Here is a 14,250-nt window from a genome sequence, read left to right on the forward strand (position 1 = left end):
TGTGAAGGCTCAGCACAGAGCTGAAAATCCAACCCACAACTGTAAATTGGACAATTATTTTAATTTGCTTCATTCAGAATTTCTGCAGGACTCTTTAGCCTACTTCTCTTTTCTACTTACTAGGCACGTGCCTGTACGATGCTCTCTGATCTCACTTTCTCCTTGAATCTATTCCTATTTATTCTTAAGTAAGAAACCTTGCATAATTTGGCCTCTACCTGCATTTTTATTTTCTGTTCCCTATTCACATCCTTTTACTTATTCTTCACAATCTTACATTATTTCCCTCTCTAGTCCTTTTAGTTGCATGTGCTCTATCATGCTATTCAGTATGCACAGAATAGTTTTCTGCCCCAATTTGTCAGTCATCTTCACCCAAATCCATCCTAAAGCCAATATCCTGAAGAAATCCCTTGTCCTTTCCTTTCCTTATCTGTTATCTCTAGAATAGTTAGAAATTGCTTTGCCTGTTTTATTTAGACAAGAAACATACCTTGCTATATGCTCTGTAAATTGCTGCAAAATTAACACCATGACAATATGACAACATCGTGTTAACAGAAAGAACATCTTAAACAGTCAGATCAGTACTTTGGGAGTGGGAGAGTACCTAAATTAATTGCAGATGCTATGGCCAAGGCAATCAGAGCTTCATTCTGCATGATAACATACTCGCTTGTAGTCATGGAAACCAGGTGTTTCACTCCTTGTGCCTGCTGGATGGCTTTGACTACTTCCTGTTGATAGAAAAATAAAAATGGTCAGGAAAAATATCACAGAATAAAATCAAAAAAGAGAACACTTGTAGGAGGGGAAGGTGTACAGGATAGTGCGGGGGGCAGCGATATGCCTGTGCCCTGCTCCTGCCACTCACTCCCAAGCCATAGGCCCTGCCCCAGCCCTGCTGCTATCCCTCACTCCTGACCCACTGCACCCCATCCCCCAGACCATGCTGGTGCCTCTCACTCCCAACCCGCAACCCCCCTGTCCTTGCTGATGCCCCTAACTCCTGAGCTGCAGCCCCCTGCCCACCCCCCAACCCCCCACCTGCTGCCCCCCCTCCCCCCATACACACTCTCTCTTTCTCTCTCTCCTGCCTGCAGCTGCTGGGGTTGCACATAGAGCATGTGATCCCCCAGCCTCCAATCAACTTTCCCCTGCCCCCAGCCCAAGAGGCTCCTTGCTGGGGCAACCCCAGGAAAGAAGAGGAAGACCAAAACCCCGATGCTTACATTTGAAAAACCTGCCTGGATGGAGGACAGAGAACCAAAAAAGAGGACATGTCCACGAAAACCTGGACGTGTGGTAATCCACCCTACACTGGGGTGACGAATGGAAATCAGATTTCACTCCTGAATGTCTCTAAATAGATGCAAATAGACTTCCTGCAATGGAAGAAACTCTAACCTAGATACTTTTGTTGTATTTTATCTATGCTGCTGGACATGGGCACCTATACACGTGCAGTGAGGGCACCTACATACATGCAGCGAGGCTGCTCTTACAGCAAGTCAGAGCAGACTCTATTAATAAGAGTCTGCTGGAGTGTGGTAATTACTACTCTCCAGCAGACACCAGCACCATGTGTGTCAGTGTCCCCACACTGAAAAATGGCAGTGGGGGGGGCTTTAACTAAAGTTTGTTAGAGCTTTAGTTAAAGCACCCCCACTGCCATTTTTCACTGTGGGAATGCTGATACACTTGACACTCCATGTGCTTTAATTAGAGCAGCTCCTGGAGCTGTTCTAATCAAAGTCCTCCCTCCCCGCATCTCCTAAAGCATGTGTATAAATGCCCAGAGTTTCTTCTCCTTTGGTCATGTATCTCTGCTTGAAAGCCAGCTTAAATTCATTGACTTGGAATACCAGTGTGCGTGCACTCTCTTATCTATAGCTGTATGTAGATATATCTAACATTTAGTGTTTTATGTTTCAAGTTTCCATTATTGCAGCTTTTGAACAAGCAGAGATTCAATTTGCTTTCTCTAATATTATGCAAATTATAACTCTGTCTTATGTCATTGCCTGAAAAGGAAACAGAAGTTCAGGAGCCTCTGAACTTTTGCTTCATTTTCAGGTAACGATATAAAGGCCTTAAGTAATGCATTAACAGTGTTTTGGTAATCAGGAATACAATATTCATCCTTTCCTTTTGCATGTGAACGCATTAGAATTTCTGAAAGATTGGTATGAGACAGTGTGACAGAGGGCCGTCCTGAGGCCAATCTCTACATCATCCCACCCACCTGTCCTGGGAAGTCTGCCCACCTACCTTTCCTGCCATGCCTTGTTGTAATGAAAATAAATAGATAGTTCTAGGCAACAGGCTGCCCTCTGAATGCCCTAATCCCCAGAGCATTCTACATGACACCAGTCCCTACTTTATTACGTCCCAAGCCTTGGAGGCGTTACGCTGTTGTTATCAACTCTATACGCCCCCTTGGCACTGAGTACTCTGGCATCTGGCTCTGCCTTTTTCTGGTATCTGGTGCTCTGTGCTTCTGTCTCTGGTGCCCAGCTGGACACCTCTCTCTGGCACCCGGCTCAGCGCCTCTCTCTCAGCACCTCTTGCTCTGGTGCCTGATTCGGTGCTTCTTGCTTGGTGCCTGTCGCTCTGACACCTCTCTCTCTGGAGCCTGGTTCAGTGCCTCTCTCTTGGCACCTCTCGGTCTGGTGCCCAGCTTGGTGCCTCTCTCTCTGGTGCCCAGCTTGGTACCTCTTTCTCGGGACCTCTCCCTGTGGGGCCTGGCTCAGTGCCTCTCTCTCAGCACCTCTCACTCTGGCACCCAGCTTGGTGCCTCTCACTCTGGTGCCCAGCTCAGCACCTAGGCCGGTGCCTCTCTCTCTGGCTCTTGCTCTGGTGCCCAGCTCGGTGCCTCTCTTTTGGCACCCCTCTCTCTGGTGCCCAGCTTAACGCCTCTCTCTCTCAGCACCTCTCGCTCTGGTGCCTGGCTTAGCGCCTCTCGCTCTCGGTGCCTCTTGCTCTGACACCTCTCGCTCTGGTGCTCAGCTCAGCACCTCTCGCTCTGGTGCCCAGCTCAGCACCTCTCGCTCTGGTGCCCAGCTCAGCACCTCTCGCTCAGCGCCTCTCACTTTGGCATCCGGTTTGGTGCCTCTTGTTCTAGTGCCTCTCGCTCTGGCACTTCTCTCTTGGTGCCTCTTGCTCTGGCACCCAGCTCAGTGCCTCTTGCTCTCTAGGGCCTCTCTCTCTGGTGCCTAGCTCGGTGCTTTTCTCTTTCTGGCATGTGGTTCTATGCACCCACCAGTGGGCTCTGCCCAGATCATGCCCTTTTCTTTGAGCACTGAGACCTCCAAACCTCCCCTTATAGTCTCATCCTGATCCACTGGAATAAACAATAACACAAATATAAGCCCGTGGGCTACAACATAACGCTAATGGTGACAGTGTTCTGTCTCTTTAAGAGGGTAAAACTTGCACCCTTAGGACAACGCATCTCTTAGCCCTCGGTACCTTAGGCCCCTGGATCCTCAGTTTTTGTAGGCAGCAAAGTAGGCAATACCTAATCTCGGGTAGCTCGCTTGGGCAGAGGCTCCTTTCCTTGGCAGTTATTAGAGATAAAGTATTCCTGCTAGATCCAGACATAGGCTTATATGTCCCCCAAGGCCCTGTCTCCTCCTGGTCAATTGACTGCCTGAAGGTGAGGGCCAGTTACCCTATTAGGCCATTGCTTAGGCAACCCACAGCTGTGGAGCTCTGCCTAGCCTTCTGAGCATCCTGGCCAGGCTGCTTCTGCCCTTTAAAGCAGCAGACACATCTTGGTGCCCTGCTACAGACAGGCTTTATTTTTTTCAGTTTAAAAAAAATATTTGTTTCAAGTGTGATAGTAGTAGATATATGTTCATGTAAACACAAGATTGTGCCTAGTACTTCATGAAGGTCTCAGGAACTGGTGTTTTAATGTTCCACCTCTACGTTGTTGGTTGAAACCCATCTAGCCCATGTGGTTTAGTGACTTAAAGTTGTTACCAACAGACACCTGAAATTTATGCAATGTACTTACTCCAGTCCAGCTGACAGGTGTTACATACTTCAGCAAAAAATGGCACTGAACATCCTTGTTGTTTCAGTTTAAAGGCCAAGGACAGAAGAGTCCTGGAAAGTGTTCTACCCTGAGACAGTCAGCTGGTAGTGAGGCTGGTAGTGAGGCTTATTGGAGGGGCAGTGTGGAAAAACCCTATGTCCTGTTTGTAAAGTAGAGGACCTAACTCTCCAGGGATGCCAGGCTAGCTATGAACACACATGACAATAAAAAGAAAATGAATTATACCAATACTTTTCATACCTGGGATCTACTGTGACTCAAGAGTGATGCCAGCAGCCGGTTTGCTTCTCCACAAACACTAGCTTGGTCTTTGGAGTTGCACCATTGCACAAGCCTGTTGAGCAAAGTGGTGTCCTGGCCCAGTATCTCAGCAGCTTCAGCTGAAAAGACGAGAATTAGTCAGGTAGGTGGTCTGAACTGGTAGCAGAGGGATGCACTGGAAAAGATAATCGTTACAGATTCTTATTGCTGTTCATGTTCTCCCCTGTTGCAGCTGTACACAAGGGAACTATTATTGGGTTTGCTTAGCAATATGCACTGCAAACAAGCAGATCAGGACTACAGGGGAAACTAAGTCAAGCATAAAATATTCCAAGCAATTAAAATGTTCCTTTGGGATTAGAAAAGGAATTGGGACAAATCTGGGCAGATTTCCCAGGAAATCTGTCTCAGTGACTTATGCCAGCTGGGGTCTGGCCTTTTTTTCCTGGCCTAGCCACTGATTTATTGTGTGTATCTATCCAAATTTCTGTTTATTCACCTGTAGAACAGCCTTCTGGGCTGAATCCATGGTTGTTGTTTTTATAAAAGTCCTGTGTTTTTAATTAAAAGCATGGAAGAAAAGCAGAAACACTACTTTAAAGGCAAGTTACAGTTGAAGTTATGGGGCACAAGCCAGAAAATAAAATACTTTGGGGCCGCAGCCCCATAGGTACATAGGTGCACTGGTCTGACTAAAGGATGGGGACCAAGATTTGCAGCTCTTTATGAGCAACTTCATTTCTTTATCTGTAGGTGCCAGCTTGTGTGTGTGGTGGGCTGAGCTCTAGGCTCCCTCTAGAGCAGGAAGCAGCCTTGTATCCTGCATGGAAGCAGCCCCAGATCTGTGATGGCTGCTAGGCAGGGCCTGCATCTTGCACACCCTACAGGCCCTGCTTCATGCACTGCTTCCTTGCAAGGAGCTGCAGCTTGTTTGACACTGACTCATCCTCCCCTGAGTCCCTCCATGGGCTGCCAGATTTATCTGGTTGAGGCACTGTCTGCTCAGCTGGCCTTTCTCACCCCAATATAAGGTGGGACAGGCCATGCCAGGCCACTTCCTGGAGGTCTCATGCACCTCCCAGCTTCCCTTAAAGCATGTTGTGGCATGTTTGAGAATCACTGCCCTAGACCATGCTCTGTTTTCTGTGTTTGTATTGGGATCTGTAATACGCTGTAAAGAGTGAAACTTTGTCAACTAAGATAGGGCAAATAACATCACAATGGCCTACCAGAAGCTTGTTACTACAGGCCATAAGAAATGTTTTATCTACAGAAACCCACAATACATATCTCATCCCTGTTCTGCTTTGGGAAGGAGGGCATTTGTGTTCATGTGTTTCTTGTCTTCCATTTCTCACCCACAAAATATTGAAGAAACCACAGGAAATAAATCAGAGCAATCTGGTTCTCAGAGCTTGTGGCTGTGTCTAAAGATTATCCATTTGCTCCTCTTTTGAGTGAGAATTTCTTATCTCAGCAGAATGGCAGGCATGTCACGTCATAAGAGAATAGCTGCTTTGTTTCTAGCTTAGAACATCCTGTGCTCTTCTGAAGAGATCACGATAATCCTGTTAAGAGTCCAGAAGGCTTTCCTCTAAGTGGTGCAATGTTGGTTAAAGGAGCTAGTTTAAAAGGTTTGCTGAAGGCATACCTTGAATCAAGTTGTGGTCCAATTGGACTTGTATGCTCTCTGCCAGTAGTGAAACTCTTTCAACAAAAATCTAATTAGGAACCATTTGTATCTTCAATTTATGAAATGTTTGGCTTAACTAAATTGTGTCTGGTTTAACATTAAGTTTAGCTACAGTTTAGCCACATACCCAAAGGACCTTTTCTGAAAGCATACAAGTCTGCTGGTGTGGCACACTGGGGAAACAATAGTTACTGTATCCCCTTTTCAATGTAATGATGCTGACAGCTCTAAATCCAGATTGCCATAATTAGAGAGAATCTTGCCTTCTAAATTCTGCAGGCATCAGCGTGCCCGGCAATTGTCGGAGTAATAAATTTATACTAGATAATAAAATTAACTAATTTAGTAGGGACTTGTTAGTAGACACATGTTCATGAGAGTGTTTCATGCTGAGTTAATTAAGGTCAATGTTAGCTCATGGGTAAAAGGAACATAAGGCAATTAAAGGTGGGAGGCCTTTTTGCTTTCTGATTTGGGAAGGTAAAACTTAAATGGCCTTTTAGATGTTTCCTACTTCATAGTAGACATTCTACAGTATTTCAGGAGAAGATTCTTTTTTAGACATTATTACATCTCACTAGATGCATCTATACATGCTATTAATGCACCTGAATAATCTCTGAATAAACAGTTCGTGCCAGAGTTTGCTTCTGGGACTAGCATTTATACAACTGCTCAGGACCACATCACATTGAGCTGGGGTGGCATGGCCCCAGCTGGCAGGGTGTCCTGGGGGTCAACCTAGCAGCCTGAGACTCAACGGGCTGCAGCAGGGATGGCTGGGGCACACGGGTGCTATAATGTGAGGCTAGCTGGCAGGCAGCCCCCGCATTGTAGCACCTTCATGTCCTACCCAGTCCTGGCCACCATCTACATCTGTGTGTTTCAGTGCACTAAATAACTCTGCTGTAAGATAGTACTTGTGTTGGGCAGCAGTATCCAGAGACACTCTGAGCAAGGTGCGGGGCCCAGGGCAAATCAGCCTGTGTGGGGCTCCATCAGGGCGGGGGGAGTGGCTGGACATGAAGCCAGCGGCAGCATGGAGTCACCGCAGCCACTCCACCTGGCTCTGCAGGGCCACCCAAAGCATGGGGCCTGGGGCGGTCGCCCCGATTTTCTCCCCCTCCCCCTCAGGGACAGCCTTGGCAGTATCCTATGGTGAAATTAACTAGTTTACTGTAGCCTAGTAGCACCACACATGTAGATGGTGATGCTTTACTGCAGAGCTAATTAGGCAACTCTGCAGTAAAGTGTACATGTAGATGCCCCCACTGAGACCAAAATCTGATTTCATTTGGCCAATGTAAACCTGTAGCAACTCAGCTGAAATTACTGGAATTGTTCTGGTTGAAAACCAGTATGAGTCCAGTTTTGCTTTGGGTCCAAGCAGTCAGAGTTGGTTTATCTTCATGTTTCTGTTTCAGAAGAAGTATCCTCTGAAGCATATTCTTATTTCGGAAGGCATGACCTCTGTAACACAATTAAAGTTTGAGTAATGTCCTCCAAAGCATTAGAGAGAGAAATTGGTTTTGTACGATGGGCTCCACTATACTTAGTGATATCATTCAGTCCTGTGAAAAGATGCAAATGGAAATCTTCCATTAAATTTTGTACCAAATACCTGATTTTCCTGATCAGGTTTCTATACCTGATTTTCCAGAATCTTGCACCTTGTTTATTCATTTAAAAAATTTGTAGACATGTCTACCAAATCAGTTGTAATATTTTAACCTCCATCCTGTGCAGGTGTTCATGACCATGCAGGGTATATAGCAGTAAGAAATATCAGCCTTTTGTTTTCCCCCATATAACTGATGAATTTTTGCTACTTAAACCAGTATTCTTTGTGCCCAGCTATACCTAACAGTATTGAGACAGGAACCCAATTGTTATTTTCTGATCTTGTTTCCTTTTTTTGTACTCCTCCCTTAAATCTGAAGCACAAGTTTCATGGTGAATATTGTTCTAGGATAGCTACTCCTCTACACTGAAGTAACAAGAATATTTCATTGCAGCAGCACCATGTTTGCTTCTGTGCATGATTACATTCTGGCAGGACACTATATATATCCATGTCAGGATGAATTATCTTATTGCAGTAGACTGAAAACACAATTTTCAGACTTAGGTTCTTAAGTTGTGCTCCCTCCTGTATCTTGGTTTTTAAAAGGCACTTAGATGCATTAAATGTCATTGTTTCACGCCAACCTACCTATGTGTACAATAGCACAATTTGGGCTTCTGACATAGAATTGTCTTAGTACAGTGCCCCCCAAAAACCCAAGAATCCAAGTGATTTATGAGCCAGAATTGTAAGATGATCCTGTAAGATGGTACAGAGATTTTTGGCAAGTACTAGAGCCCCTTTTATCCTCTTATATTTCCTAATCTTCTGTTAATTCATTTTTAGGAATTGAACTATTTTTTTTGTCCTGATTCTCTCTTCTGTTACATCACCAAAACACTAATGCATCTTAGCTGAAAATGCTTATGCAGGGCTTGCATCAGTTCTTGCTTTGACTTCTGAAATCTCATTTCTTTTTGCCTCCTTGTATCTCAGTTATTGTTTGGGATTCTGTTTTTTTTGGTACACAGTTCTTGACAAACTGTACCGAATTCTTAGCTGGTATGATATTTCTGTGTTAGTGGGGTTATATGGGTTTTGGGGGTGATATCTTTTTATTGGGCCAACTGTACAATGGGGATAGATATTAGACAAACTTGGGCACAGGTCTGAGAGAGAAGGTTTCTCTCACATTTCCTGGACCACCAAGGCTACAACAGTGCTCCAATCTGTCTTATATCAGGTGGAATTCTATCAGACAAGCAGTTAGCCCATTGTCTTCTGATGCTTTGACAGAAAAATTTCAAATTACTAGTGAAAAGGAAAACAACAAAAGTAGTTCCATACCTTGTCCATCCGTTAACATACGCAATGTTCCAAGAAGTTTAAACTGCACAGGAGGCATCTCTGACCTTAAAAGCATCTTGATCCGCTCTGCTACACCTTCCTCCAGCATCTGAATCTTGTTAGCCACTAAAAAAAAAAGTCAGAAAAACTAGACTGCCATTTGGAAAACTTTAACACGGGGCTTGGATATTACAATGGCTTGGGCCAGGCTTGGACCATGTTAGTTTCCAGGTGAGAGAGTCAGTACTTTGACTTGACAGTGTAATAGGTGCTATGATGAGGGTCCAGAGGAGAGCCACTCATATGGTCAGTGTCTTACAGGACAAGCCCTAAGAGGAGAAACTGAGGGACTTGGCCCTCTTGCGGAGGCTGAAGAGGTGATCTTGTGGCTACCTACAAATTAATTAGGGGGACACAGCAAGGGATCGGAGATGCTCTGTTCACCAGGGTGCTTCTTGGGGTAACAAGGAACAATGGTCACAAACTGACAGAGAGCAGATTTAGGCTAGATATCAGGAAAAACCACTTCACGGTAAGGGTGGCCAAAATTTGGAATGGGTTTCCAAGGCAGGTGGTGCTCTCCCTTACCTTAGGGGTCTTTGAGAAGGCTGTACAGGCACCTGGCTGGGGTCATCTGTCCCCAGCCCTCTTTCCTGCCTAGGCAGGGGGTTGGACTCGATGATCTGCTGAGGTCCCTTCTGACCCTAGCATCTATGAATCTATGCTTTTAAATATTAACAGTAGGTTACTCGCTAATTGTCTAGTTTGGTTAAATTGGCATGCTAAGGGCAAGAACTATTCTTAGCTCTTGGGTCATGCAAAACTCAAAACTTCATAGGGACACATATTCTCATCATACTTGGATACTTCTGGTTTCAGTCCTGGCCAAAAGAAGGTGCATAAAGAGAGAAAAACATAATGAAGAAATTTTCTTTTTTTGAATCCCAGTGGAAGATTACCACCCACCTGGGGCTAGCTTCAGAAGACTAAATCCAGTTTGTTCAGCCCTATCCAAAATGGGATGCAGTAGAAGTAATTTACAGAACCTTTTGTTCTGAAAGCCCAAGACCTTTGCAATGTTACTTAAGTCGAACTAAAATCTGTTTCCTCCAAAGTAATCTTCTCTTGAACTGCTTTACGCTTTTCCTTGCTTGGGGTTTCATAGTTTCAGGGTCGGAAGGGACCTAATAGATCTTCTAGCCCGACCCCCCGCCAGGGCGGGAGAACAACAAAAAACAAAAAACACAAACAAACAAACAAAACCACTCACCCTAAAAACAAAAACGGGACTCAAATGAGTCCAGCCAGGTAAGTATCCAGCCTCTTCTTAAAGATCCCCAGGGTAGGGGCCAGCACCACCTCCCTTGGAAGTTGGTTCCAGCTCCTAGCCGCCCTGACTGTGAAGTAGTTTTTTCGGATGTCCAATCTGTACCTCCTCTCCATCAACTTGTGCCCATTATTCCTTGTTATGCCAGCAGGGGCTAGGGGAAACAGCGTCTCCCCCAAACCCTTCTGGTTCCCCCTAGTGAGTTTATAGACGGTCACCAGGTCCCCAGGGGTAACTGAATTAGACAAGGATTTTTCTGTCTTTTTTCCTCCTTTATCTTGTTGGGCATACTGAGAAACAGACACTAACTGTTAATTAACTTGTTTGTAATTTCCTTCAGTTCCAGTGGCACAGACTCAAACCTCAGTCACTTGAGCATAATAGAATTTACAAGAAAAATCCCCTTGGCACCACTCTGCATTTGAATCAATTAAAGACACCTCTTGTGCCCATCCATAAGGTTTAGAACCTATTTAATTGATTTCTCTTTAATGTTCTGCTTGACTTTCCTTCAGTATGCTTTTGTTTATTGTATTTCCTCTTCCAGGTATAGCCTGTGTGGTATCAAAGCTGATGGGAAGTGTGGTTTAACTATAGGATTTTGTTGATCATTTTCCTATTTTGATGTTTGCTTTAGAGCTGATAACTTGGCTAGCAAGAGGATTTCACAGAACTTTTAAGTGCCTTCTTTTCCATGTTTAAATCACATCTGGGCTGTTGCTTTCTTTAAAAAAAAAAATTGTTTAATTAAATTCCTTTCATGTATCTTGTAGTAATTGACAGATTTATTTAATCAAACTCCTATGTTTGATCCCCGCCCGCCCTCCTTTTCATGTTCTGGATCACAGTGTGCTAGTTTCCTGCAAGAAACTCACACTTCAAAAAAATCTGGATGTGTTTGTAATTGGTTTTTGAACAATAAGTATTACCAAAATTAAACTACACCCCAATCAATATACAAATATTTGATCATTCAGCACATTGAAGTAGAATTGTATAAGCCATTAAGATGTGCTGGTTTATCATAGAAGGGATTGAAACAGGAATTAAACTGCAGCTTTGTCACTACATTTCCTTGTTCTATGAATCCATTAGATGATTTATACCAAGTCAGGATTATTCATTGTTCGGATAAAAAACCTCTAAGAAACACCCAGGTACCCAACTTGGCTCGGTATTTAGTCATGGGGGATGGACTTCCTCCTGAGTCAGTATCATGCCGTTTGTCCAGCAAGCTGTCAGCAGAAACTGTACCGTCGTAGCACCATCATTCAGAAGAGACTAGTAAATATCCTCAGTACTTGTGATCTTTCAAGATCCTATGGCACATATTACCAAAGTTAAGGCAATGGGAGTGGGATACTTAATTCCCTTTAGGAACTTTTCAACATCTTGCCTTGTATTCTAAAGCAGGTAACTACATCCTGCCCATTTAAGATACCTTTACAGCTTTAGCTAGAAAGGGAGTGCCTTTTCTTTCTCTTCCTGCCTTACTGCTGTGTAGTAATGTTGCTGTGCAGTATTAAACAGCCACTCTGTTTCCTATCTGAGCTGGCTGTAACAGATTCAATGCTCAGACTGCTAAGTGTCCTCATTGTGCTGCTGTAGGTAGTGCAGCACAAAGGAAAGGGGTAGATCTCTTTTATAAAGCAGATTTAGGATAAGTACTCTCAGTGCTGAAGCAGAGCCTGGCACAAGTGATCCTGAGGACTACCTAACGGATATTAAGGAAAACAGGTGCTTGGTTGTGGCAGCGAACCAGTGGAGAGTCAGCATTAGGTACCCAGGTACTGGAAAGCAAAAAATGTATGTTAGGTCAGAGGCCAAGGTATCTGTGCTTTGTTCATCGAATAACTTATTCTTGTTACTGCATACAAGCATGAGTATTAGTTCAAGGATTTTTGTCTGGAAGAAAATTTAAGTATTATTGTTGTAGGTCTCACTAAAACCAGAAGTAGTATTGACCATCTGCCACTGCCAGGCTATTACAGAGGTGGCCAGTCATGTTGGGCTGAAGTCAGGCAGAAGATAGGACAGGGTGGAACCATAGAAACTGACCATTTAAGTCTCTAAGGGTGCCCCCCCACCCACCTTTTGTCTTTCAGGTTAGTGTTAACCATGCAGTTTCCTTTGTCTTACTAAAATATTCTTGTCTGTGCTCCTGATTCTTGCCTGCATCACAGCACAGTAGTTCCTGTGTAGGGCTGTATATGGATTATCTGGGATTTGTTTCTGTAATATCATGGACAGCTTGTCAACTTAATCCTGTTAGACACCTGTAACTAAAGCTGTTTTTTTCAATAATAGCCATGTTTGTCATGCAATGCCATATGTTCCCTAAGTGGGGGAAAAGGCGGCTTAAATCCATTATGGCCAATGACATATTCTTAGCATGCAGAAACACCTATACAGGACTCTGTACACTGACTGAAGTTTGCTTGTCTTTGCACAAGTTACATAAGGGAGTTTTAGAAAACTCTTCTCCCTTGAAATGATTATCAACAGTTTAAGGACAAGTGACAGGTCCCTTCTATTCTATGAACCATGTTGTGAATTACATTGCATTAAAACTTTAAACATTTTTTTTTCATTGTGACTTGCTCTCATTCAACAAGGTATGTTAGCAAAAACCTAACCGTTAACAGAGGGATTGAGAGAAAGTAATACAATTCTAGAATGATTTGTGTTTTCTTTAGAGAAGGCAGACAGTTTACCAAGTTTTAAAGGAGAGAGTGGAGGAGAGGTAATAGGAGAGGTACAGAGTTATTCTATGGAAACAATATGACTTTATTTTAACACAGATTTAGCAATTATTTAAGCTATGCAGAAGATAAACAGCCCTACTTAGTACCTGCATAAGAGACCTCCAAGAAAATCTTGCTCTTGCAGAAAGTAGTATTGGGAGCTTTTTCCAATCTGAGCCAATACTAAACCTGTGATTCAGAATAATGTTGGCAGGCACTGTACTGTGTTATGTATTCAGCTCAATTAATTCCTGGTTCAAATTTCATCCTTCTACTGGAATGAATCTGACATGAAAGAGAGCCCAGAACCAGTGCCCTGATGTATTTGTTAAAGATTCCTAGGGTGTTGGTTGTAGCTGTGTTGGTCTAAGGACATAGGCAGACAAGGTTCTTTGGAAAAATCCAATATCTTTTATTAGATCTACTAAAATGATTGGAAAAATTCTTTTTTGCAAGCTTTCAGGTACAAACACCCTTTTCAGGCAGAGGAATTAAAGATTCCTAGATCTTTAGTATGTAGACCAAATACTGACTTGTTCTAAATGAGCATTAGTTTTAAAGGGGAGAGCAATTTTGTAAAATGTCCTGAAGAGACGGTGCAAGAGAATATTTTCCTCCTACAGTTTAAGGTGCATATGTGATTCTTTGTTGTTACAGTGTTAGTGTGAAATATTAAACCATTTCAGTACAAGTTTTCAGGTCTCTGCTTATGCTTTTAGGTTCTTTACCTTTATGCACACATGTAATCCCATTGAGTTATTTGCATTCATAAACCTGTAGAAAAAACCCTCAGGTACCTGGCAGAATGAAAGGCACCACAATTGGGATTTTGATTAAGCTATGACTGTTCCTACATAAATACAAATTGTTTAGGGTTTATCACCTTCAAGTCATGTACCTGGTATAGCAAAGTTTCGAAGTGCACTGAGTGCAGCATGTTGAATAGAGACATCCCCATTGTCCATGTGTTTCTCTAGAAGGTCCAAAAGCTGATGTACGATTCCCAGCTGCACCATCCGTATGCAATTACCATCTTTAAGAAAGAAGAGAAAACAAGCGTTTGGGAAGACAGACACAGCACTATTGTTGCCTTTGAAGTTTTGAATTTCAACCAAGTTGCATAAAAATAGTAGCAAGGGTACAATCATCATCCACAAGCTTCAGTGGCACAAAGCTTGCTCTCACATTAGGCAAAGATGCCAAAGGTACCTAATATGCCACTTTTATATCTACTCTGAACCATCTTTTATT

General features: G+C 43.4%; 1 protein-coding gene across 1 annotated transcript in view; it reads right to left on the reverse strand.

Annotated features, from left to right (window-relative positions):
• LOC102387735 (rap1 GTPase-GDP dissociation stimulator 1-like) overlaps positions 1 to 14,250 on the reverse strand; it is a 78,201-nt gene that overhangs the window by 2,881 nt on the left and 61,070 nt on the right. The window contains exons 8-11 of the mRNA XM_025193041.1: positions 13,898 to 14,032; positions 8,929 to 9,054; positions 4,304 to 4,443; positions 611 to 737 (exon numbers count right to left, since the gene is read on the reverse strand). Of these exons, the coding sequence (XP_025048826.1) occupies positions 611 to 737; positions 4,304 to 4,443; positions 8,929 to 9,054; positions 13,898 to 14,032 (528 nt within the window). The remainder of the gene's footprint in view (positions 1 to 610; positions 738 to 4,303; positions 4,444 to 8,928; positions 9,055 to 13,897; positions 14,033 to 14,250) is intronic.

The sequence above is a fragment of the Alligator sinensis genome, unplaced genomic scaffold, assembly GCF_000455745.1.
Source record: "Alligator sinensis unplaced genomic scaffold, ASM45574v1 scaffold616_1, whole genome shotgun sequence".
Lineage (NCBI taxonomy): Eukaryota > Metazoa > Chordata > Crocodylia > Alligatoridae > Alligator > Alligator sinensis.